At 53.1% G+C, this 22472-nt stretch overlaps 1 protein-coding gene across 1 annotated transcript in view; it reads left to right on the forward strand.

The window, feature by feature from the left end:
* The first annotated feature begins 2349 nt into the window (after window positions 1-2349).
* Window positions 2350-22472, forward strand: part of WFDC1 (WAP four-disulfide core domain 1) — a 26592-nt gene continuing 6469 nt past the window's right edge. The window contains exons 1-4 of the mRNA XM_021702567.1: window positions 2350-2541; window positions 15478-15661; window positions 19800-19883; window positions 20825-20965. Of these exons, the coding sequence (XP_021558242.1) occupies window positions 2386-2541; window positions 15478-15661; window positions 19800-19883; window positions 20825-20965 (565 nt within the window). The 5' untranslated portion in view covers window positions 2350-2385. The remainder of the gene's footprint in view (window positions 2542-15477; window positions 15662-19799; window positions 19884-20824; window positions 20966-22472) is intronic.

Genomic DNA, 22472 nt, shown 5'->3' on the forward strand with positions numbered 1-22472 from the left:
CTAACTGTTGATGGAAAGCACGGTTTGATTAATACTTGACTTCTCCACTGGGCAGGAAGCCCCAGAAGGGCAGAGGTTGGGCCTGGTTTTACTGTCCCCGGTTTCCCAGGCCAGGCACATGGTAGGGGCTCAAATGTTTGAATGGATGAATGAATGTATCCTGGTCCTCTTTCTTGTGCCTCTATATTTCTTTCTGCTGCAAGTCATTCACACTTTAGTATGATTTATGGATGAATGCCACTCTGGCCCCTTTCCTAGAGCACTTACTTTCTTGATCTGATCACCATGGAAAACATGTTCTGCCTTCCATGGAAAGCCTCAGTGATCGGGTGGGGGGTTTTATCAGGGGTGGTGGGGCAGGATTTCTTCCTAGACCCTGCAACTGTGATTCCTGTCCTCTGCTTTGGAGAGGGAGGCCCCTACACACTTGAGCCCTTTATATTTCTAAAGGATACTGTTTCCTCTTTTTCCAGAGGGAGAGAAGCCCTTGGCAGGCAGCCGCTATCAGACCCCAGTGGGCCCCTCACTCAGAGCAGACTTGATAAATGCCTCCCCCACTCCAAGGCTTTCCCAGAGGAAACCTCCCCACCCCCGATCTGCAGGAAGTCACACTCATGGGTCGGTGAATCCTGGGACGACAGCCCACGAAGCTCGGGATCAAATCCAGGTCTCCAGAGCTCAGATAAACTAGAAAGACCTCCGCCGGCTGGAACATAAAGTTCTGGGGCCTGGCCGAAACCCGGGTGGAGCTGACGGCCCCCCAGTCCCTGCAGGCCACAGACCCTGGCTGGTTTCGTGGGCGCCCGCAGGGCCATCCAGCCTGGCTGTCAGGCCAGGATCCCGCCTCGTATCTGATCAAAGGAAAGCGGCTGGTCTCCTGGGCAGGTTTGTTCAATGTTTACTTCTCTCCTCAGAGCCTGTCTCCTTCCATATCAAACCTGGAGCACATGTGTCACCGGGTGTCACCCCTCCTGTCCTGAAGGCTTTGAAAGGTCATTTTTATAAGTTAATCACTGCAAGAAATGAACGGACGGGTCCCAGCTCGGCGCCTGGGTCCCTGGGATCCGAATACTGCTGCGGAGCTGATTTCTCAGCTGAAGAACATGTATTGAGCACCTACGGTGTGCCAGGCCTGTGTCTTGTACTGGGACTGACTTTTGCCCTCCATCTCTCATCTGCAGACGAGGCATACTTCCTTGCAGGGTCGTCCTGATGGCTAAACTTACTCCGTGCCCCGAGCCAGGACTTGCTGAGGGCTGATGCAGGCCAGGCCCTGTGCAGACAGTAAGAGATGCCTGACCTTGCAGAGCTCACATCCCCCTTGGGGGTGTCGGCGCTCCTCCTGCCACCGTAGCTAAGACCACAAACCTAGTGTCACGGTTGAAAGAACTAGGGGAGGCTTTCCCAGCACCACGCAGACACGGCTGAGCTGGGATGCCGCCCGGGTGTGGCTAAGTCTGGGGCCCGGGTCCCTTTTGCTTTCCTGACGGTAGGTCACAGTGGTCAGACGGGCCTGGGGCCGAGCCAACTCGGCTACCTGCTGCCTGACCTCAGGCACGTATTTGTAGATTTGTACCTCTGTTTCCCCATCTGTGAAATGGGCATCACAGAGGGGGTTGCTTCGAGCAGGCGGCAGAATATTAGATACTGAGCATAGCACTTTATGTATGTGTACAGAACACACACAGGCCGACACACACTCACAAGGCGTGTGACCCGGGTCACAGTCAAAACGTCACTGAGCTCTCCCTAGGAACACACGACATAACTGTGGGCACGCACACACGAGGGAGAAGGACAGCAGGGTTCAAGGGGGTGAGTCTTCTTCCCACGGCCACGTGCTTAGCCAGTCCCCATCCAGCACCGGTCTCCCGAAGAAGCTTCTACGGGCAGACGGTTTGTCAGCTCAGCTCAAAACTTGGACGAGGTAGAAGCCGCGAACCCCCACCCACCCTGCTGGGCTGGTTCCCCTGCGTGCCCGCCCCCACCCGGCCCCCGCCAAGCCCCGCAGCCAGCACACCTCCTCTGGGAGAAGAGACCGCCCCAGCCTGCCAGGAAGTGCTCATTATCCCAGTGGGACAGGGCCACTCCCGGCCACGTCTCCAAGCCAGCCCGGTGCCCCCTCCTTTTGCCTCCACCATCTGAACTGCCTGGGCTGCAGACGTCTATGGTGGAGCCTCTGGGGCCAGATGTTATAGGGGCCAGCTAAAAATAACCGGGCGGGCCGGCCACCATCGGGGGTGGGGTAGGGGTGGGGGCACGTGCTGGGCGCTGACACATGATCCCAGCGACCCGGCTGAGTGGAGCTGAGAGTCCGGCGGACCGTGCACACTTTGGCTCCCCACTTACAGGACCCACCCGGCCAGAGGGTCCTCTTCCCTGAACATGTGGGAGGAAATGCCTTTTTCCAGCCGCAGGATGGGCAGCGGCAGAAGGAAGGTCATCTGGGCTCTATGCTTCCTACTGCTTCTCCTTGAAGCCGGCTCTGCCAAGAATCTCTGGAAACGGGCATTGTACACTAGGCTGGCCGAGAAGTCCCGCGTAAGTGCCCAGGAGGGAGAGGCGGGGAGGGGCTGGCTAGGCGACCCCCAGATGCTGTATGTTCTGCAGGTGCTCCCCCCAAACTCAGGCAGGGCAGCGTCTTTATGGGACTGTGCCGGGGGCAGGGGGGGGGAGTTGGCAGATGAACTCACCGCTCTCAGAAGGCTCCTTGTCTGTAAGTAGACAAGCAAAGGGTGCACCAAAAATGTGCAGGGGGATTGGGACATGCTTTCGCCTACCAAATAGACTTTCTCCTGACAGCACCCGATTTAAGACTCCAGAGACTTGAAACTGAGTGTTGATTCAATCAATAACCAAATGTTTATGAAATATAATTAGACATTTATGAGGTTATTTACTCATTCAGTAAACAGTGGAAACTGCTCCAGGCCAGGCACTGTGTGCGGTCCTGTGGGGACGAGATGGAGATACCAGCTCCCACCCTCGGGGGTGACATAGTCAAGTGGAGAAGGCAGTTGGGTGACATGTGGTGGTGGTATGAAGGGACAGCTCAGTGTAGCGAGTGGGAAGAAGCATGCACCTTAGAGGCAGGTGTCTGGGTTTGCACCCAGCCTCTGCTGCTCACCAGCTGTGTGACTTTGGGTGAGGTGCTTGACATCTCTGAGCACCAGTGATCTCATCTGAAAAAGAAAGAGCAATGCATTCCCTTTGACAAATGCATTTGATCACCGCTGTTGACCAGGCACCGTCCTAGGCTGTGGGCACACGGAGCGCAGATCTCTCCTGCTGCGGGGAATTCATGATTTAGTGAGAGAGGCAGAGCGTGAGTAAGGAATAAGGAAAACATAGTGTGTTTGGTGACAAGTGCCAAGGAGAGAACTAAAGCAGGGAGGGGACTAGGAGAGAGAGTGGGGGAGGGAGGGCGTAATTTTAGCGTCCTCCGCCTCCCGCACAGGGAGCACAGAGGCATGGAGGGTTCAAGGAATGGACTCTGGTGCTCTTAGGGTGAAATGACTCACAATGCATGAAGCACTTAACACCTAGCAAGTGCTCAGAGCATCTTGGTGACTTCATTAAATCATCCTGAGATTGGCTAGTGCTTGCCTCCGCAGGTGGAATGTAGGCTCCTCAGGGTGAGGCCTGATTTTGTCTCATTCAGTGCAGGGTTCCTGGTGCCATGCCAGGTGCCTGCCATTAGCTTGGTGCTCAGTACATTCATGTGAGTACAGTATGGGCAAATGCATTGGAAGCACAGAAGAATGGGTTCAGCTTGGGACGGTTTGTTTAACAGCAATAGATTCCTGGACCAGAATTTGGTGCCTGGAAATGGGGACTGACCTGAGCCAACTTTGAGCTGCATTCGGGGATTACTCTGCTTGCCTCTGAAGCATTGCAAGTGTCAGGAGACCAAAAACCCCTCAAAAATACCAACGGCTCCATTGGCCTTCTCCCCTTGGGCTTTCAGGATTTTGGAGCTGGCAAGTGAACTCCAGGCATTTATGCAAGAGTCAGGGAGGGTTTTCCAGGGTTGGGGGGCATTCAACATTGGGCTTTGCAGGATGAATAGGAGTTTGCCAGATAAGTGGGAAAGGGGAATGTTTAATGACTGCTGCCGTGGTGAGATGCATGAAACTGTATTGAGACTAATCTTAGCCCCCTAGGCTCACATTCTGCAGGTCAGGCAGGCAGCCGCTGGGAGTGGTAGCAAGTGAAATGATGGTAGTTGTTTGGAGAAGGGAGAGCTTGTATGGGACAGTGTAATCACAGAAGGCTTCCTGGAAGAGGTGAGACCCTGGCCAGATGTTGAAGAACTTTTAAGAATTGGGAGGAAGGACATTCCTGGAAGAAGATTCAATGTGGGCAGAGGTACTGAGGCAAAAACAGTGCCTCTGGGAGCCCCTGAAAGGGTAGTCCTTACTACAGGAGAGGGTTTGTTTGTGCAAGGAGGGAGAGAGGCCCTTCTCGGGTTTGACACCCCCATACTCTTTGCTGGCCCGACAGGACTATTTAGTCCTCCAGGGTAGTTAGCACTTTGGTTCTAGGACCACAAAGGGATTTCCAATACATCATCTGGTCTGATCCCTGCTTTGTCCCAGCATGTCATAGAAGCAGATGCTGCGGCATCTGTCTAGGAGGAACGGGGAGGTGGGGCAGTTGGGGACAATGTGCATGGGGGCCGGGGAGGTGGGCTTCAGAAACCACACTGCTTCTCGCCACCATTTGCCAGAACACAAGTGCTTCGTGTTTGCCCCTCCCCAGATTGGAGCTCTCCCCGGTTATCAGCAGACACCAGCGCCCCTCCCCAGTGCTTGGACACAGGAGAGGTTTGTGCCAAAAACCGGCCTCAGAAAAAGCACCTGGGGAGGGATACAGGCTGTTGACTTGTGGGCACCAGGCCCAGGGATTCATCTCCGTGACATCTCTAATGAGCCGTGCAGCCTTGGGCCACTCACTGCCCCTCTCTGGTCATTACCTGCGAAATGAAGGCAGAGGACCAGATGACCTCCAGGGCCCTTGCAAATGTCCAACAGGGAAATTAGGAATATAGGAAACAGCTCCCCCACACTCAGAAGCATGACTTTCGCATGCAGCACCCACCGCCCCCACCCCAGACTGAGGCAGGTCTGCAGCCTTGGCCATGGCCCCTGGAGGGCTGTGGGGCAGGTGTCTGGCTGTGTGCTGAAGCCAGCTCGTACCCACTCTGGAGAGTTCAACAGTGCCCTTATTAAAATTAAATTCTGTGAGCTTATCATTATATAATTTATATTAAAAAGGAAGTAGGTGCTCCTTACTAGAACTGTGTCACCTGCTCGTGGTTGTGCTACTTCTTACCATTCTGTCTGCTCTCGTGGTTATTAGTGTCTGTCTGTCCGTGTGCTGAAGCCCCGTGCACGGAGGGGCTGCTGCACGGCCCTGCCCTGCTCCTGGCCCCCCACCCGCACTCACGGGGGGCGCTCTCATCACAGGGGGACAGCGAGGCTGGTCCCTGGAAGAGCCCTGGGCTCTTCCTGAACCCTGTGTCCGTCCGACTGCCCGAGGACTTCGAGACACAGCAGCGTGTCACTGTGGCTGAGTCTGCTTTATCCCCTCAGCTAGAAACGGCTGGGCAGTTTGCACCCTGCCCCAGAGGGCCTGCCCAGCAGAGGGGGCCTTGAGGGGCTGCAGCAGCAGGATGCTTTGTGAGGCGTGCTGCCCCACCAGGACCCCTTCGCGTGCGCGGGCAGCTCTGGGCCCCGTAGGAGCCGGCCACCAGCCCCTGCCCTGCGACCCGGCTTCCTCAGTCTCCCCAAGCTGGCTCTCCTTCCCCTTGTTACTTCTGGGAGCTCCAGAACCTTCTATCGCATCTCTTATTTTTTGTTCAGTTAGCAAGAGTCATCGGAGGACCGTATCTCTCCGGTGGGGGGCGGGGCTCGCCCAGCTTGCACCCGTCGGAAGACCGTATCTCTCCGGTGGGGGGCGGGGCTCGCTCAGCTTGCACCCAGGACAGGCCAAGACGCTGGGGGGGGGTTTACACCACGGGAGGAAATGGAACTGAAGGACAGACCCTAGCGCCTTCTCCGTGGGTGGGACACCTCTGAGGAGCGGTCTGCCCAGTTTCTCAGAGTTTTCCCTTGGGTCTGAGCTCCGGCGCCCCCTCCAGTCTCCTGCGTACTAACCCTCCCTGGGTGGGCCCTGCCCCTTCCCTGCCTTACTTTCCCGCCTGCTGGAGCTTCCTGGGACCCCTCCCAAGGGCATGCCCTGCACTAGAGTCCTAGTCTCAGCTCTGTGTGCTGGGTCTGTGTCCCTCAAAAGTGACATGTTCAAATCCTAACCCCTGGTACCTGTAAACGTGACCTTATTTGGAAACAGTGTTGTTGTAAAGGATGAGGATGTACGGGAGTAAGGGGGGCCCTCCCTTAATCATGTGGCTGGTGAGAAGAGAGGAGAAGAGACACAGAAGCAGACACACAGGGGGAAGGCCAGGTGAAGACAGGGGCAGAGATTGGAGGGGTGTGTCCTTAGGCCAAGGGATGTCAGGTCACCAGGAGCCACCGGAAGCCAGCAGCTCCCACGGAGCTTCCAGAAGAAACCAACCCTGCCAACACCTTGATTTCAGACTTCTGGCCTCCAGAGCTGCAAGAGTACGTTTCTGGTGTTTTCAGCCCCTGGCTTGTGGTACTTTGTTAGAGCAGCCCTGGGATACTCCTACAGTCTGCTTCTGGGCACCACCATAGTCGGCTGCTGGGGCTTACAACTAGCACCCCGATGATGGACATTTCCGGATGAGGAAATCGAGGCCCTGGGGAGGAGTGTCCTGGCTGGGGACTTCCCTTGCTCCTTGAAAGATGTGAGATCACTCCCCTGCGGGACCCCATCAACAGGACCTCTAGGATGCCTCCACCTAGGGGAGCAGGGGCCGCACCTGGGCCCTGGGATGTTCCTGGCCAAGGCCCCGTGGCTCCTCCCTGGGGCGGGGGAGGGGACGAGGCCTGCGGAGGTGAGACAACCCCACTGTAGGCTTGGCCATGGCCTAGTGTCTAGCACAGAGCCTAGCACAGCACAGGCATGCAGAAACATTTTAAGAATGGGGCAGGGGAGGGGTGAGCCGGCGGCCTGGGTGAGTGGGTAGATGGAGGGAAAGAAGAAAGAGTAACTGGATAGGGTGACTTTGGGGGTGACCTTGGGCAAATCACTTTCTCCTCTCTGGACCCGGCTCCCGCAACTGAGGTTCCAGTCCTGAAATTAATCCCAGGTGGAAATGAGCAAGGGAAGAAGCATCCAGGCTGTGTGTGGTTATAACCTGGGAGTGTGCGTGCAAGAGGGAGTCAGGCAGGCGAGCAGAGGGAAAGTGTGTGACTGTTCGAGCAGCACTAGTCAAGACAGCCAAAGCTGGAAACAGCCCGAAGGTCCAGAAGCTCCGAATAAGGAAACGAAATATGACCTCTCCACGCAGTGGAATATTATCCAGCCATGAAAATGGGAATGAAGTATTAACACCTGCGACAGGATGGATGAGCCCTGGAAACATGCTGAGTGAAAGAAGCCAGTCACAGAAGGCCACGTGCCGTATGATCCATCTCTACGAAACGTCCAGAAGAGGCAAATCCATAGAGACGGTGGACTAGAGGTGCTACAGGGGCCAGGGGCAGGGAATGAGGAGGAACTGCTTGATGAGAACAGGATCTCTGTTCGGGTGATGTAAGCATCAACATCTTAGAATATTGTGAATGTTGCCCAATATTGTGAATTAATGCCACTGAATTGTACGCTTAAAAATGGTTAAAATGCCAAATTTTATATTACATCTGTTTTACCACATTCATTCTAAAGAAAGGGTACATTGGAAACCCAAGGTACAACATCTTAGGGATTCTGAAGGTCCACGGGATCCATGTGGCCAGGGCCCTGGACCCTGGTCCCCGCTGTCCCCAGCATGCCAGGCAAGCGTTCCCAGTGCTTGCTCCAGGCACCCACCCTGGTCATAATTGGTCTTAGCTTCACGCTCTTCTCAGAAGGCCGTTCCCTTACACGTTTGCATATTGTCCCGACCTCTTCATAGCATTTAGCTCCATTACTATTATCTGCATGATTATTTTTTTTTACTGTGGCTTTAGTTTTTCATTAACTACTTTTGCAGATGACCAAAACAAACAAACCAAAAAAAAAGCAATTTATTTGCTTTATCTGTATGAGGTCTGGTTTGGGGTCGGTCACTCGTCCTGGAACTGAGCCATGTGAGGGCAGGGACATCTTCTGGTCCAGCTCAGCTGCCCTCGGAGCTAGCCCAGTGCCTGGCATTCCCAGTGCCTCGGCCTGGGAACTATGAATGTACCATGAAGTGAAGGAATAAATTACGCTAAAACCTCCCAGAACAGGATAGGAGGGGACGGAAAGTTCCAGAAGACTTCCTGTGCACAGCAGGGCGCGTGGACGCTGGCTTGCTCTGGTCATGCACTGCGATGGGGTCATCCCTGGCGTGAGATCCGGGTTTTTGAGTACCTCCCTGAGGAAGTCCCCTTAGCGGTGCACCCAGTTCCGCTCCCTGAGCCCAGCGCTGAGGTCCCAGGGCGTCAGGAAATGGCATTCATCAAGGCACACTGAACTCGAAGCCTCTGTTCCAAGGAGAGACATATTTTTAGAACTTTGACGTCCAAATTCCAGAGGAAGAGCGAGTAATGCTTAGAGGAAAATTGGCTTTCTTCCGGCACCAAGCACATCAGTCCTGGGGTGCACTTTTATTGGTCTGGCCGCTAAGTCACTGGAACATTCCAAAGAAGGGTAAAGCTCTTGCACGCGGAATGAAGGGGGTGGAGAGCACAGAGGGAGGGATACGGGTAAATTGGGGCAGCTTTGGAGATTGGATTCTTTCTCCTTAAATGGAAGTGGTGTGAAATTGTTTCCTTGTTATAAAAATAATGTTTACTGTAAAAGAAAGTCAGACAATACAGAAAGTTATAACCACGTAAGAAAGATCTAAATTCTTCCTCCAAGACATAAGCTCTGTTGACATTTTGGCGTGTGTGCGCCTAGACTTTTCCAGGAAACAGTTAGACTCACACATTTTTTCCTTAATGGTATTTATTCCTACTGTTGAAAAAATTTTTTATTGGGATGAAATTCACATAATGTAAAATTAACCATTTTAAAGTGTACAATTCTGTGACATGGAGCACATTCATGATGTGCGACCACCGCCTCTATGTAGTGCCAAAGCATTTCCATCACCCGGAAAGGAAGCCCGGTCTCCACTAATAGGGGTTTCCCTTCCCCTCTCCCCCAGCCTCTGGCAGCTGCAAGTCTGTTCTCTGTCTCTGTGGATTTGTCTGTTCTGGACACTTCGTGTAAACGCAATCCTCCACTCTCTGGAATTTGTGTCTGGTTTATTGGTACTGTTTTCTACCTTGTGTTTTTCACTGAACAGTATATGTTGATATATTGTTCCTTATGTTGATCCGGTAGCTCTGTGTCCTCTTTTCAAAGGCTTCTATGGTGTTCCATGGTACAGATGGGCAATTATTTCTTTATCCAGCCTCCTTTGGTTGGACACCAGGCTGTTTGCCTCAGTAGAAGCCAGACTTGAACTTGAAGAATTGGGCTTTCCACTGAAAGAGTCCACACCTGGTGTCTCCTTAATGTGCTTCCTGAGGGTATCAGCAGCAGAATGGCAATGCAGACCCACAGAGGCCTCCAGAACGATCTCCCTGAGGGGTGAAAAAAACATAGCCACCCGGTGGGAAACCTTAAGGGAGTCATTTTTATCCAGGTAAGGCATACAGAACTGGAAACTTATTGTCTACACTGTACCGTAAATGTGTTTGGACAGCAGCTGTTTGGACATGGACTTGCAATACCCTCCCTTAGCAGGAATGAAAATAAGAGATGGAAGTCACAGGTTGCCCTGGGATTTTCATGAAGGATGTTGTCAGTCTGGGCTGAGCCCCCTCGTTTGTCCGGGGGACTTGACATGCCATTATTTTATTTTCCGCTGAGTGGACAGGGAGGGCAGGGCTGACGGGGTTGCAGAGGATGAGGGCTAGGATGAGTTCTTTCTAGAATGTGTACCTGGGCGAGGTGGTTCTATGACTGTGTCCTGAGCTGGGGCTGGCCCACGGGCAGGCAGGTGGTGGGGGCGTATGTGGGGGGGCCCCCCCGAGCTGACCAAGCAGGAGGGGACTCACAGGCAAGGGTGGGAAGCTGCTCCTCAGGTCCAGACTCCCAGCGCAGGACAGACCCAGGTGTGACTCCTGTCTCTGCTGCTCACCAGCTGGGTGGCCTGGGGCAAGTGACCGTCATGTTTCTGTGCCTCCATTTCCTCATCTGTCAAGTGTGTTAATAACAGAAGCAGCTTTGGAGGCTTGTGTGAGGATTCAGTGAGATTTAGTATGTGAGCACCTAGCTCAGCTCAGCGTTGGCACACAGTAGGAGCTTCGTAAATGCTGCCTACCCTGCTGTTCTTATGGATCAGACGCCCAGGTTCCGGGCCTGGCCACACCTTCCGGGGTGGTGACTATGTGCCTCAGTTCCCCCACCCGTACAATGGGGACGGTGATCGTAACTACAGAGTGGGGGTGGACGCTACTTCAGGGCATCCCCGGCGCTGGGCAAGGCTGTTCCCACACGCTCCCTTCCTTTTAGGAATTCTGCCGGTTGTTTGCCCTCGTCTGACAAAGACACGACGAGGCTGCCAAGTGCCACATGGTGTTGTTGCTTGAGCATCTCCTGGAGGTGTGTCTTCAGTTCGCAGCTAGGTCCAGACTCCTCGGGGGGCAGGGACAAGCTCTCAGGTTTCTTTAGCATCTGCCTCAGCCTCAGACCTAAACCATCCTGTGAGTGATGGAGGGCAGGAAGGAGGCAGGAAGAAAGGAAGACCTGGGGAGGTGAAAGACCAAAGCTACCCTGAGCTGACAGACCCCTGGCTGTGGGGCAGGAGGCTTCCAAGGCTGCCAAGTCGACAATAAGAAAAGTAAGCCTAATTCCAACAGGTTGGTGTTGCCAGTGGCACAGATTCGAGCTCCCAACACAAACGCATGCAGCAGGTGTGACTTTCATGGCCATTTTGCAGATGAGGGAAACCGAGGCTCAGATAAATCAGTGGTTTTCCTGATCCCAGACTTGTATGAGAGACCACCTCACACCGGTCAGAATGGCTCAAAATAACAAGTTAGGAAACGACAGACGTTGGTGGGGGTGCGGAGAAAGGGGAACCCTCCTACACTGTTGGTGGGAATGCAGGCTGGTAGAGCCACTCTGGAAAACAGTATGGAGGTTCCTCAAAAAGTTAAAAATTGAGCTACCCTTCGACCTAGGAGTTGCACTGCTAGGTATTTATCCAAAGATACAAACATAGTGATCCGAAGGGACGCCTTCACCCCAATGTTTATAGCAGTAATGTCCACAATAGCCAAACTATGGAAAGAGCCCAGATGTCCATCGACAGATGAATGGATAAAGAAGATGTGGTATATATATACAATGGAATACTACTCAGCCATCAAAAAATGAAATCTTGCCATTTGCAAGGACGTGGATGGAACTAGAGGGTATTACGCTAAGTGAAATAAGTCAGAGAAAGACAAATACCATATGATTTCACTCATGTGGAATTTCAGAAACAAAAGAGATGAACATAAGGGAAGGGAAGGAAAATAAAATAAGACAAAAACAGAGAGGGAGGCAAACTGTGAGACTCTTAACTCCAGGAAACTGAGGTTTGCTGGAGAGGAGGTGGCTGGGGGGATGGGTTAACTGGGTGATGGGCAGTAAGGAGGGCATGTGATGGAATGAGCTCTGGGGTTGTATGCAACTGGTGAATCACTGCACTCTACCTCTGAAAGTAACAATACAGTATATGCTAACTAAATTGAATTTAAATAAATTAAAAACAAAAACAAAAACAAAAAAACTCCAAACAAGTGCAGACTTGTCTAGTTCCTAAGCCTGAGTTAGATCCCTGCTGAACTGTTTATGAGCCACGGGCTTAGCTCCATCCATCTGGGTACTTTTCGAACATCAGATGCAGCTCCTAAGTTCTTGCTCCAAAGGAGGAAGAGGCTTCAGCTGGGGAAAGTTGGCGAGGGGAGGGAACAGTGTGTGGAAGGGCCAGGAGGAGTAAGGGGTCTGAGCAAACTTCAGAAATCAAGGCCACTGATTCTAGATTTATACTTGGGATCCATTACTTGGGCTTTGGGACAGAGGAATGGAATCCTTAGGCTCATGACCCTTCTCAGCCTATGGCCTCGGGCAGACCTTTCATTCTCTGGGCCTCAGGGGCGTCACCCTCAGTGTGGATAGTAAATAGCTGGGTAAGAGGTGCCACATGGATCCGATACAGAGGGACGGCTCCCAGTGAGTGAAGGCCACCCGGACAGGAGCGCCCACCACACAGGGCCGCTGTGCATACGGATTGATCAGTCCGACACAGAAGCCCTTAGAGGGAGGTCTGGGGAACCACCAGCAAGCGGCGGCCTGGTCTTCAACAACATCATCCCCAGGGTCACAGGTGGGAACAAAACTCAGGTGGAGGGGAACAGGCAGTGCAGTGCAGGGGGAGGGCACGTGTTAGTAGAGACCTGGGCGAAGTGAGGTCAGAGCCAGGCTGGTGTCTCTGGCAGGAGACACAGCCCGTGCAAAGGCCCAGAGGTGGGACTGTTCCAGGGACCTCAGAGAAGCCAAGACAGCCGAACCGGGAATGAGCAAGGGAGGGGGTGAGTCTAGGAAGTGGAGGGGCTGGGGGTAGGAGGGGCCAGCCAGCTCCATCTGACCTTTAACCCTTTGTCCTCCCCGGGCTGGGACACCATGGGGTGGGGGTGGGAGGGTGATCTATTTATCTCTCTGATAAAAGTTAGATCTTCCTCAGAACTCTGGGAAACATCTTTTTTTCAGGACCCTCTTTGAGCATCACCTTGCATGACATGAAATATTTTCCCAAACATTTAATCCTTTAATCTGGGCCCCTTGGTGAAATCAGTTCTTTATCACCCACGACCATCTGTTGTTTGGGCCGCACCGTAAATAACTCTGGAGATTTGACTTCTAAGGCGCTTATCTCTTTTGTTCTCTCCAAATTCTGGGAGACGAACGTTTGAATTTTCCTGGGAGAGGAGAGCAGGGCCACATCTAAAATTAATCTCTCTGCACCCCCCCCCGCACCCCGTGGGCCTCCTAATGTCCCTGGACCAGGAAGCCAGACTGGGAGGCGCGGGGAGGGGGGCTGGGGGGAGAAACAGTGTTTCACTTCTGATCTGCAGGCTCCAGTGAGGTCTGTAAATGAGGCCTCGTATACAAACAGGCTAGCGGGAAAATCCCACCGGGCCTCCTGACCACATGCACACCGGCCTCGTCACCTTCCCGAGGAGGCCGGGATAGCTGTCACATTCGATTAGGATGAAAATGGTCGGACCCCAACATGAGTCCAATTTTGTTAATTCTGAAGAAAATGAACTAAGAGCTAATGGTGTGGGATTATGTCCCCTGCTTGCAGCTTGAAAATTACTCATGATGATACAGGAATTACAAGGACTGGTCTGAGCAGGGGTCGTGAAAAGGCTGAACCAGCTTGAAAATCTAGGCTCTGGTCTCCCCTTTGTTTTGGGGGAGAACCACCAATCTCCTGAAGCCTTCATTTCCTTAGAAGCCAATTCTTGGGTTTGTGTTCGTTTTTACATTTCACAAATTAAATGACCGACATATCTATGGGAGAAAACATGAATTCTCTGGGAGAAGCTGGGGTGGGGCCATGAGCCCCATCCTCCCCAGGCTGCCCCTGCCCCACTTGGTCACTGCTTTCTTCCCTCTCGTGCCCTCCGTCTAAGCCCACTGGGCTCCCTGGGAGGTAGTTTGAAAACCCGCTGGTCCTTGTGCTTGCACAAATTCCAAGATGCACCTGGTCTGGTACTTGTCCTCGGTGACCCGACGCCCCCTACAGGTCACTGGGAGCAGCGCATGGACTTGGCAGCCACCGTTAACAGCCGTAGTAGGGTAGCGGTGGGGGGGGGGGTGCTGGGGGAGGACGTCGACACATCTTTGACCTTCCCTCTCTTTACTCCCTTGAGGTCAGAGGGCATATGCCATTTTGTTCCTTGCTCTTTTTTTGTTTTAACTAACACAAGTGGTTTTCCTGTCATCAAAAATTGTTCAGAAGTACTTCTCTTGTTTTTAAAATTTTTGATTGCCTTCTTTAAATTGAAAAAAAGAGTGTGTGTGTGGCAAAAATCATACTGAAGCAGGGTAAATGAGTAGGCAATGAAGAGAGATCCTCTTAGCCTTCAGAACTGAATGCTCCTCTCTAAAGGCAATCTGTGATAACAGTGTTGTGTGTATTCTTGTGATATCCTTCCAAAAATGTTCTAGGCTAACCCTATACGTATTACATGAGTGTGCATATGCTAACCTTAAAACATCGTTAAGTGTGTAGCATACAAACTGTTCTGCACCTTAATATTCCTCACCCACCACTGTATCTTGGTAATTTTTCAGAAGCGGGCTAAGGGCACAGGATTCCAGTGTGTAGATGAGCATCACTTACTTGTACAGGAGGGCAGGAATTTGAAATACGGATACATTTGCAGGGGCGCGGGGTAGAGGGTAGGTAGGGATTTAGATGACAGGAGCACTTTAGGCACAGGCCAGGAGGCGGGCAAGCCAGGGTGTTTTTCTCCCAATGAACCTCATGTGTGTGTGTGGATGTGTGTGTGTGTGTGTGTGTGGATGTGTAAGACCTGCCCTCCACACAGCCCACTTTCAAATCCAGAAGCAGAACGGTGTCCGCAGCATGGACGGGGTCTGGTGTCAGAGGGACCCAGTGTGAGTTGCCTGGTGTGACAGAGGTCCCCGACCTCACCTCTAAAATGCTTATTTTATTGGTCATGTGCCCATATTTCCTACTTGTTAAGTACTGTACCTGATTTTTAACTTTTTATTGAAAAAAATATCAAAAAGTGGGAAAAGCTCGTGTCCAGCTTCCCACAAAGTGAACACACCCAGTGTAGCCAGCACCCAGATCAGGAAGCAGAACCCAGCCGGCCCCCAGAGACCCGAGGTGCCCCTCCTGGTCCCCACCCACCAGGTGACCACTCTGCTGACTTCTCACACCAGACGTCACCTTCGCCTGTGTTTGAGCTTAAAGTATAGATGGAATTACACTGTGTGTTCTCTTTTGAGTTCTCTTTTGGCCTTTTTTTCCTTCCGCTCAGTATCCTGTGTGTGATTTTTTATCCAAGTGGTGTGGTTTTATTCATCGTCTCTGTGATCTGGAAACGCCCAAGCTCCGCGCAAACCCAGGGCTTGTAAGAGACGCACGGAGAAACCTGCGTGCGTGTGTCTAGGTGTGCGCGCGCAGACCCGCGCACACGCATCCCCGAGCGTGCACATCTGCCCCTGCAGGGCCGCGGGGCAGACGGGCGCGCGCTCCCCGCCGGCGGGCGGCGACAGGGGCGAGCGGCCCCCGCGCGGCCCCGTGTCCCCGGTCCCCGCCGCTGACGCGCGCTTTCCCCGCAGGCCGAGGAGGCGGCGGGCCCCCGGCAGCCCCGCGCCGACCGCTGCCCGCCGCCGCCGCGCTCGCTGCCCCCCGGCGCCTGCCAGGCGGCGCGCTGCCAGGCCGACTCCGAGTGCCCGCGGCACCGGCGCTGCTGCTACAACGGCTGTGCCTACGCCTGCCTGGAGGCCGTGCCGCCCCCGCCAGGTAGGCGCCCGGGCCCCGGGGGGCGAGGGGGGCGGGGTGGGGGGCCCCCGGAGAACGGGGGTGGGCCGCTGCGTGCCCGAGGCGCCCGCGGAACTGGCACGGCCCTGAGCGCGCACAGCCCGGGAGGGGCCCATTCCGGGGAAGATGCCCCCTCCTGAGAAGAGGGGGGCGACTTCTCATTAAAAAAAAAAAAAAAATCCAGGTCTCCGGCTTTTCTTAGAAACCCTGGACCGCATTCCCTGGGCCACCATCTGCTGGGACCCCAGGTGCCCCTAGATGGCGGCGGGTCCTCCAGTTTCCCCCGGACCCCACCAGGCCCACTTCCCTCGCGATCCTGGCCCCGGGAGTATTGGAGGTGGAGACCTGGGACCTCAGCAGTCGGGATGCGGTGTGCCCCCGAGAGGCAGTGGGAGCGCAGGCTCCTGGGTTCAAGTCCACTGGCCAGCTGGTGTCCACACCCCCCACCCCGTGAAATGCCCCCAGCTGTAAAACAGGACTGAAATGAGACCGTGCAGCTCCTGGAGGGCTCTGAACACTCGCTGTATTGGCAGGGAGCAGATAATCAATAAGATGTCTGTTGAATCTTAATGGCAATTTCTTTGGGAGAAACAGCCCTCAGGGACTCTCTTTGAAGGGAAGGGGTTTTAGATCCCTTCTGGAGAGGTTTTTTTGGGGGGGGGGAGGGAGCCTCTGGGGATACTGAGGAGAGGGTGGGCAATGCATCCCCCAGGGTGGAGAAAAGGTGCCCCTAAGTGGGTAGGATGGGGGCAGTAAAGTCTCCTCCCCTCTCAGTTCTGCTTGGGGCTGAGCCTTTAGGTGACAACAGCCTTCTTGGACCTCATCTCTCAGGGCGAGGCCTCTAGGGGCCCTGGGCTGAATTGCTGGAGTCCGCTTGAGAAGGCAGGCCCAACCCCTCCTCCCAAGGCCGAAGCAAGAATGACTGCACTTTGTTTTCTTTGGGGTGAGGTCACAGTGGTGACAAGGTAGTCAACAGCCTCAATAATGCTCGTAATTACAGTCTACTTGCGTTTGAGCACTGTCTCTTGGCCAGGGACTAGGCGGGGCCAGGAAGGCTTCTATAGGGCCCTTTATAAAAAATGACAACATGGCACCCCCTCCTGGTGGAGGAAGCACATAAAGGTACTTCCCTCTGGGTGGGTAAGTCAAAAAAGGTGCCCCTTCCTTTGGACTGTGACAGTGAGCAAGGATTCTAGCCTTACTTGCCACCTATGCCCACAGATTTTGAGCAGTGCACAAACTATACAGCTGTTCATGACATTCCCAATAGCCTTTCCCTACATCATCTCATTTAATGCTCACCCAGCCCTATGGTGTGGAGACTTTTATCAGCCCTATTTTACAGCTAAAGACGCAGAAGCTCAGAGAAGCAGAGTTGCTTGCCCAAGATCACACAATAGGCAAAGCTGGTATTTCAATCCCGTCTTCTGACTGTGGAGAAGTGTCCATTGCTTTAGGCCCTGACTGCAGGGACGTGGGGTTCTACTCTTGCATCTGGGCCCATAAATGGGCGTCCCTCACTGCCTGGAACACCCTTCCCCCAAACACCCACACAGCTCACTTCCTCACCGACTTCAGATCTTTGCCCAGAGGTGGTCACTTTTTCAGGGAAGATTTCCCTCTCTAAATGGCAAACTCTCCTGTAGTTGTTCCTTACCCTCCTTTCCCTGCTTAATTTCTCTTTATAGTACAATCTAGAACATTGTGTTTTATTTGTTCATTGACTATTCTCCCCACTTGCAGGTCAGCCCCCATAAGGCAGAGTTTGGTCCCTTTCACTGCTGGATGCCCACCATCTGAACTAGTCTCGGGGCACCTGAAAAGTACTCAATGAATATTGAATGAATCAATGAATCGGTGAACGCCTAGCTATTGCTGGCCAGGCAGAGCAGTCCAGCTCTTCGTTAGTCATAGTAACAATTATAATAATAACATCTAACACAGGGTTTCTCACCCTTGGCATCCTGGACATTTGGGGTTGGATAATTCTAGTTTGGGGTGGGGTGGAGGCTGACCTGGGCACCGTGGGGGTGTGGAGTAGCATCCCTGGACCTCCCCCCATGAGATGCCAGTAGTCCCCACACCCCACACTGTGACAACCAAAAGTATCTCTAGACTTTGCTGTATGTTCCGTGAGGACAAAATCACCCCAAATTGAGAACCACTGATCTAATGTGAGCAGATGACCTGAAATGCACCAGGCCCTGCTGTAAGCAGCATACACACTTCATTGCAATTTTCAGGTAGGTTCCCTCCAAAGCAGGCCTTGAGATAAGGACTTGGGTGCAGGGGGTTCATTTAACAGGTGATCCCAGGAAGTTCTACTGAGGCACGGAGAGGGGAGACCCTGAGCCTCCAGGCCTTTAGGCATCTGCAAGTTAAGGGGAGACCTTGACCAAGTTTCAGTTTCTAAAAATGCAGCAAACTGTGTATGTACATCTCCCGCTACCCAGGAGCCTTTGACCAAGGCAAAGAATACAAACAGGAAATAGTAATAGTTTCCTATTTGGTAAAAACTCACACTGAAAACATTTTCTATCACGGGGTCCAAGGTGGTAGGAAGGAGGGGGGAAGAAGCAGAAGACTGGAAATCAGCCTGCAGAAACTCCTCACGTCATCCCTCCAGTTGGAAGCTGCAAACTGCTCATTTGCTCCTCTGTTCCAGTTTGCATGCTGTGAGCAACTGTCTTACAATCATCTTGCGCTCTTTTAAAGAAAAGGCTAACCAGCATTTTTACCAAAATCCACCTATGTACCTTCAAAAGTGCTAGACAGCACACCAACCTCTTTATTTTGTCATATTTTGGAGTCCAACAAAAGCAGAGGTCATAAATAAATGTGATCCCAGACCAGTTTTATTTGATCTACATAATGCATAAAACTATTTTTAAGGGGGGGGGCAGGGGCAGAGGGAGAGGGAAAGAAAGAATCCCAAGCAGGCTCCATACTCAGCATGGAGCCTGACCTGGGGCTCGATATCACCACCCTGAGATCATGACCTGAGCCAAAATCAAGAGCCGGACACTTAACTGACTGAGCCACCCAGGCGCCCCTGTAGTGCATAAAATTTTTAAAAATTGCCAACACTGGGGCGCCTGGGTGGCTCAGATGGTTAGGCGTCTGCCTTCGGCTCAGGTCATGATCCCAGGGTCCTGGATCGAGTCCCTCATCGGGCTCCCTGCTGGGTGGGGAGCCTGCTTCTCCCTCTGCCTCTGCCTCTCTCTCTCTCTCTCTCTGACTCTCATGAATAAATAAATAAAACATTTAAAAAAATAAATAAATAAAAATTACCAACACTTAAAAACCAGGAGTTTGTATTTTAAAAAATATCTACAGAGTTTAAAAAAAAAAATACAAGCTCTAGGAACATGGGGAATGGCTGGCCAGAGCTGACCAGCAGCTGACCCACTGAGGCAGGGTCTGTCTCCAGTTTGCCATGGTCCTATGGGACCTGCTTTTCTTATATATGTTACCTACCTGCTCCCTGGAAACATTTGGGCTCTCCACCCCTGCTTTGGGATTTTGAACGCTTTACAGTCTACCATGTGGGTTGCTCTTTTTGTTAAAAATATATTGGCCACAGAGCAGACTATGCTGGTATGACGCAAAGACCCATGAAGCCAGGAGTCCAACCTATCAGGCATTTACTCCTCTCTTGGTTAATAGGCCAGCGTAGATGGGTGGTTCATGGCGGGTATGTGGCTCCACTCCAGTCATCCAGGTACCCAGGTTCCTTCCATATTGTTGCTCTGCATGATCAAAGTGGCTCCCCAGCTGCAGGAAGAGGGAAAGCCAGAGGGAGGAGAGCAAACAGGCATCCATGCGTGGGCAAGAGAGGAAGTTGTGTCATCACCTTGGCTCACATCCCATTGGCTAGAATTCAGTCATGTGGCCATACCTAGCTGCAAGGAAAGCTGGGAAATGTAGTCTCTAGCTTGGCCACCCAGTGCCTAGAGGAAACTCAAAGTTGTGTTACTGAAAGGCAGGGCGAATATATGGCAGGCAGCCTCTGTGTTCTTCATGAAGTGTAGGCTCCCCCACTCCCAGAGGCTGGGGCATTTCTTGGCTGCTTGACCGGGGCGAGGGGAGGGCTCAATTTAACCATGTATTATTTGGTTAGTTTTAGATTGGCTAGTGCAGCCGAAACCTCGATGGCTTGGTGGCAACGGCTGGCTTCTGGATGGCCCTGAGGAGGTGTTGCAAGGTACCTGCAGGGTGAAGCCCAACCTGACGTCTGAGCCAGGGTCCCTCCTTCTCAGGCTGCCTCTGCTCCAGCAGGCGGTCTGCCCTCAAATACCTCAATATGTAGAAGGGTGGCGGCTGGGGCTTGGCCCGGCTCTCACAATCCCAGAACAGTATAGGGCTTGACGTTCCCTGCAAATGGGGCCTCCCCGTCCCCCACCACGCCGGGATGGAGACTTGAGAGGGAAGGGATTGGGGTTGGTTTTCAAATCTCTAAAATCATAATAAGGGGTTCACTGCTCCCTGAGGATGAGGTCTTCTGTGGGTGGGTGGAGAGCAGGCAGGCAGCCCCGGGGTCTAGAGAACTGGAGGGTACGGTGTGTGCACTTGTGTATGCGTGGCTCTCGCCGTGACCCTGCACACATCCGTGGGCACGACCGCCTCTGGGAGCGTGTGCGGCTGTGCGTGCACCTGTGGGGCTGTTCTTGTGCTGTGTGAATGTGCATCTGCGTGCGTGCAAACGTGTGTGATTGTAGGTGTGAGTGTGTGTGTGTTAAGAGCCATGGTGGTGAAAATGTGTGTGTGTCAGGGTTTGTGCATGAGCGTGTGTGTACGCCTGGGACTGCAGATGTGAGTGCACGTATGTGTGTCAGGATTCGTGTGTACAGGCATGGGATCTGGGTGTGTGAGCACGTGTGTATCTGTGAGTGTGTGCATGTGTCAGGCTCTTGTGCGTGCACACACATGACTGTAAGTGTGAGCATGTGTGTAGGTGAACGTGTATGTAGGTCACTGCGCACGAGGGTGTTTGGGATTGTTTGACTTTGGACTGCCCTGTGTGTTGGTGTGCGTGTGTGTGTGTGTGTGCATGAACACGCCGCTGTGAGTGAGACCCGAGGCACAGCCTGGAAGGTGGGGTGCAGATGGGAGGCAGACCCTCTGGTTCATGTGTCTGTCCCACAGCCGAGGCCTGCAGCACCACAGAGGATGGGGCGGAACCCCTCCTCTGCCCCTCGGGCTACGAGTGTCACATCCTGAGTCCTGGGGACATAGCCGAGGGCATCCCCAACCGCGGGCAGTGTGTCAAGCAGCGCCGGCAGGCAGGTGAGTGGGGGCGCCCAAGCCATGCTCCTGGCCCCTGCCCCCCTCTCCCTAGAACACCCCACTTGGGACACCTGTCCCAGAGACAACCGCCAGCACCCCCAAACCTGGCCAAGAGCTCCTCCTGTCCTCCTACTCCTGTGCTTCTCCCTTTGAGTCTTCCATCCTTCCCCTCTTCGCCTGCATGGGACACAGGTCTTCGAGCCCTGCCACCTCCTAGCTGGGATCAGTTGCTTCAAATCTCTGAGCCTCAGTATTCTCATCTATGAAATGGGGCCACTGTGTGCTGTTATGGGAATTCATTTAAATCATACGTGTAAAGCCCTCAGAGCAGAGCCAAGCAATAATAGGTGCTCAGTAAACATCAGATATATTATATCCATCTATATATCTATTTTTTAAATTGTCTGAGAACCCTTGACTTCCCAGGGTCTCTGCCAGGAGCATTCAGTGTGACTTAATTCATGTTTGTCCCTGGAGGTGAATAGTATACAGCAGATCGATCAGGGAAGGGCGTGAATGGCATTGCTTTAGTTTGCGTGATTTTTCCCAAGGAGAGCCAGGACCACAGAGCACAGACTGCTGGTGATACCTAACTAAAGCCCCCCAAGCCTCAGGCAAGGTGTAAGGTCCACAGGACTTGGAAGAAATGTATGGCAAGCGAAGAATCTGGAATTTCAGGGAGATGCGAGTTGGCCTTGTCACAGCTGAGCTCATGGGACTCTGAGAGCCCAGACTCGGGGCCCAGTCCCCCCTTCAGCATCTCTCAGCCCTGAGAGTGGGGCTGGCAGCCTCGGTCAACACTGAGGCCCAAAGAACACAACAGGGCACGTGATCTGTCAGGAGCGTTTCTTTTCCTGAATGGAGAATGTGTTTCCCGGAAGTGTTTCAGGAAGGACACACTTCGTGCGCTGCAGTTAGCATCATTATCACTGCAAGTAACACGATATGAGACATTACTACTCTCTCAAGAAGCCTGGTTCCTGGGATGCTGAGCTTTGAAAAAATTGCCCATAAAAGGGGGCGCCTGGGTGGCTCAGTGGGTTAAGCATCCTACTCTTGATTTAGGCTCAGGTCGTGATCTCTGGGTGGGGAGATCGAGCCCTGCATCAGGCTCTGTGGTGGGCATGAAGCCTGCTTAACGTTCTCTCTCCCTCTCCCTCTGCCCCTCTCCTGCCGTTCAAGCTCTCTCTCTCAAAAAAATTGCCCATAGTAGGCATCTTGGTGGTTTCTCCTACGTTCCACCTGCTGTTTGGGGTTAAGAGCCTGTTCTCTAGCCAGGCAGCCTGGGTTCTGGTGGCCCCTTGGCCCCTCACTGCTGTGTATGGCAAATAGCCTAGCCTTTTTGGGTTTCATTTTCCTTACCTGTAAAATGGGCTCATAATAGTTAGGCTACTTCATGCTGTCATTTGTCTTAGGGAAGAGGAACTTGCCTATAGCATGCACAGCTAACAAGGAGCAGAGGGGGAGTTCTGAGCCTGTCCATGGCCTGCAGGGCCTGTGGGTACGT

The sequence above is a fragment of the Neomonachus schauinslandi genome, chromosome 16, assembly GCF_002201575.2.
Source record: "Neomonachus schauinslandi chromosome 16, ASM220157v2, whole genome shotgun sequence".
NCBI classification, from domain to species: Eukaryota; Metazoa; Chordata; class Mammalia; order Carnivora; family Phocidae; genus Neomonachus; species Neomonachus schauinslandi.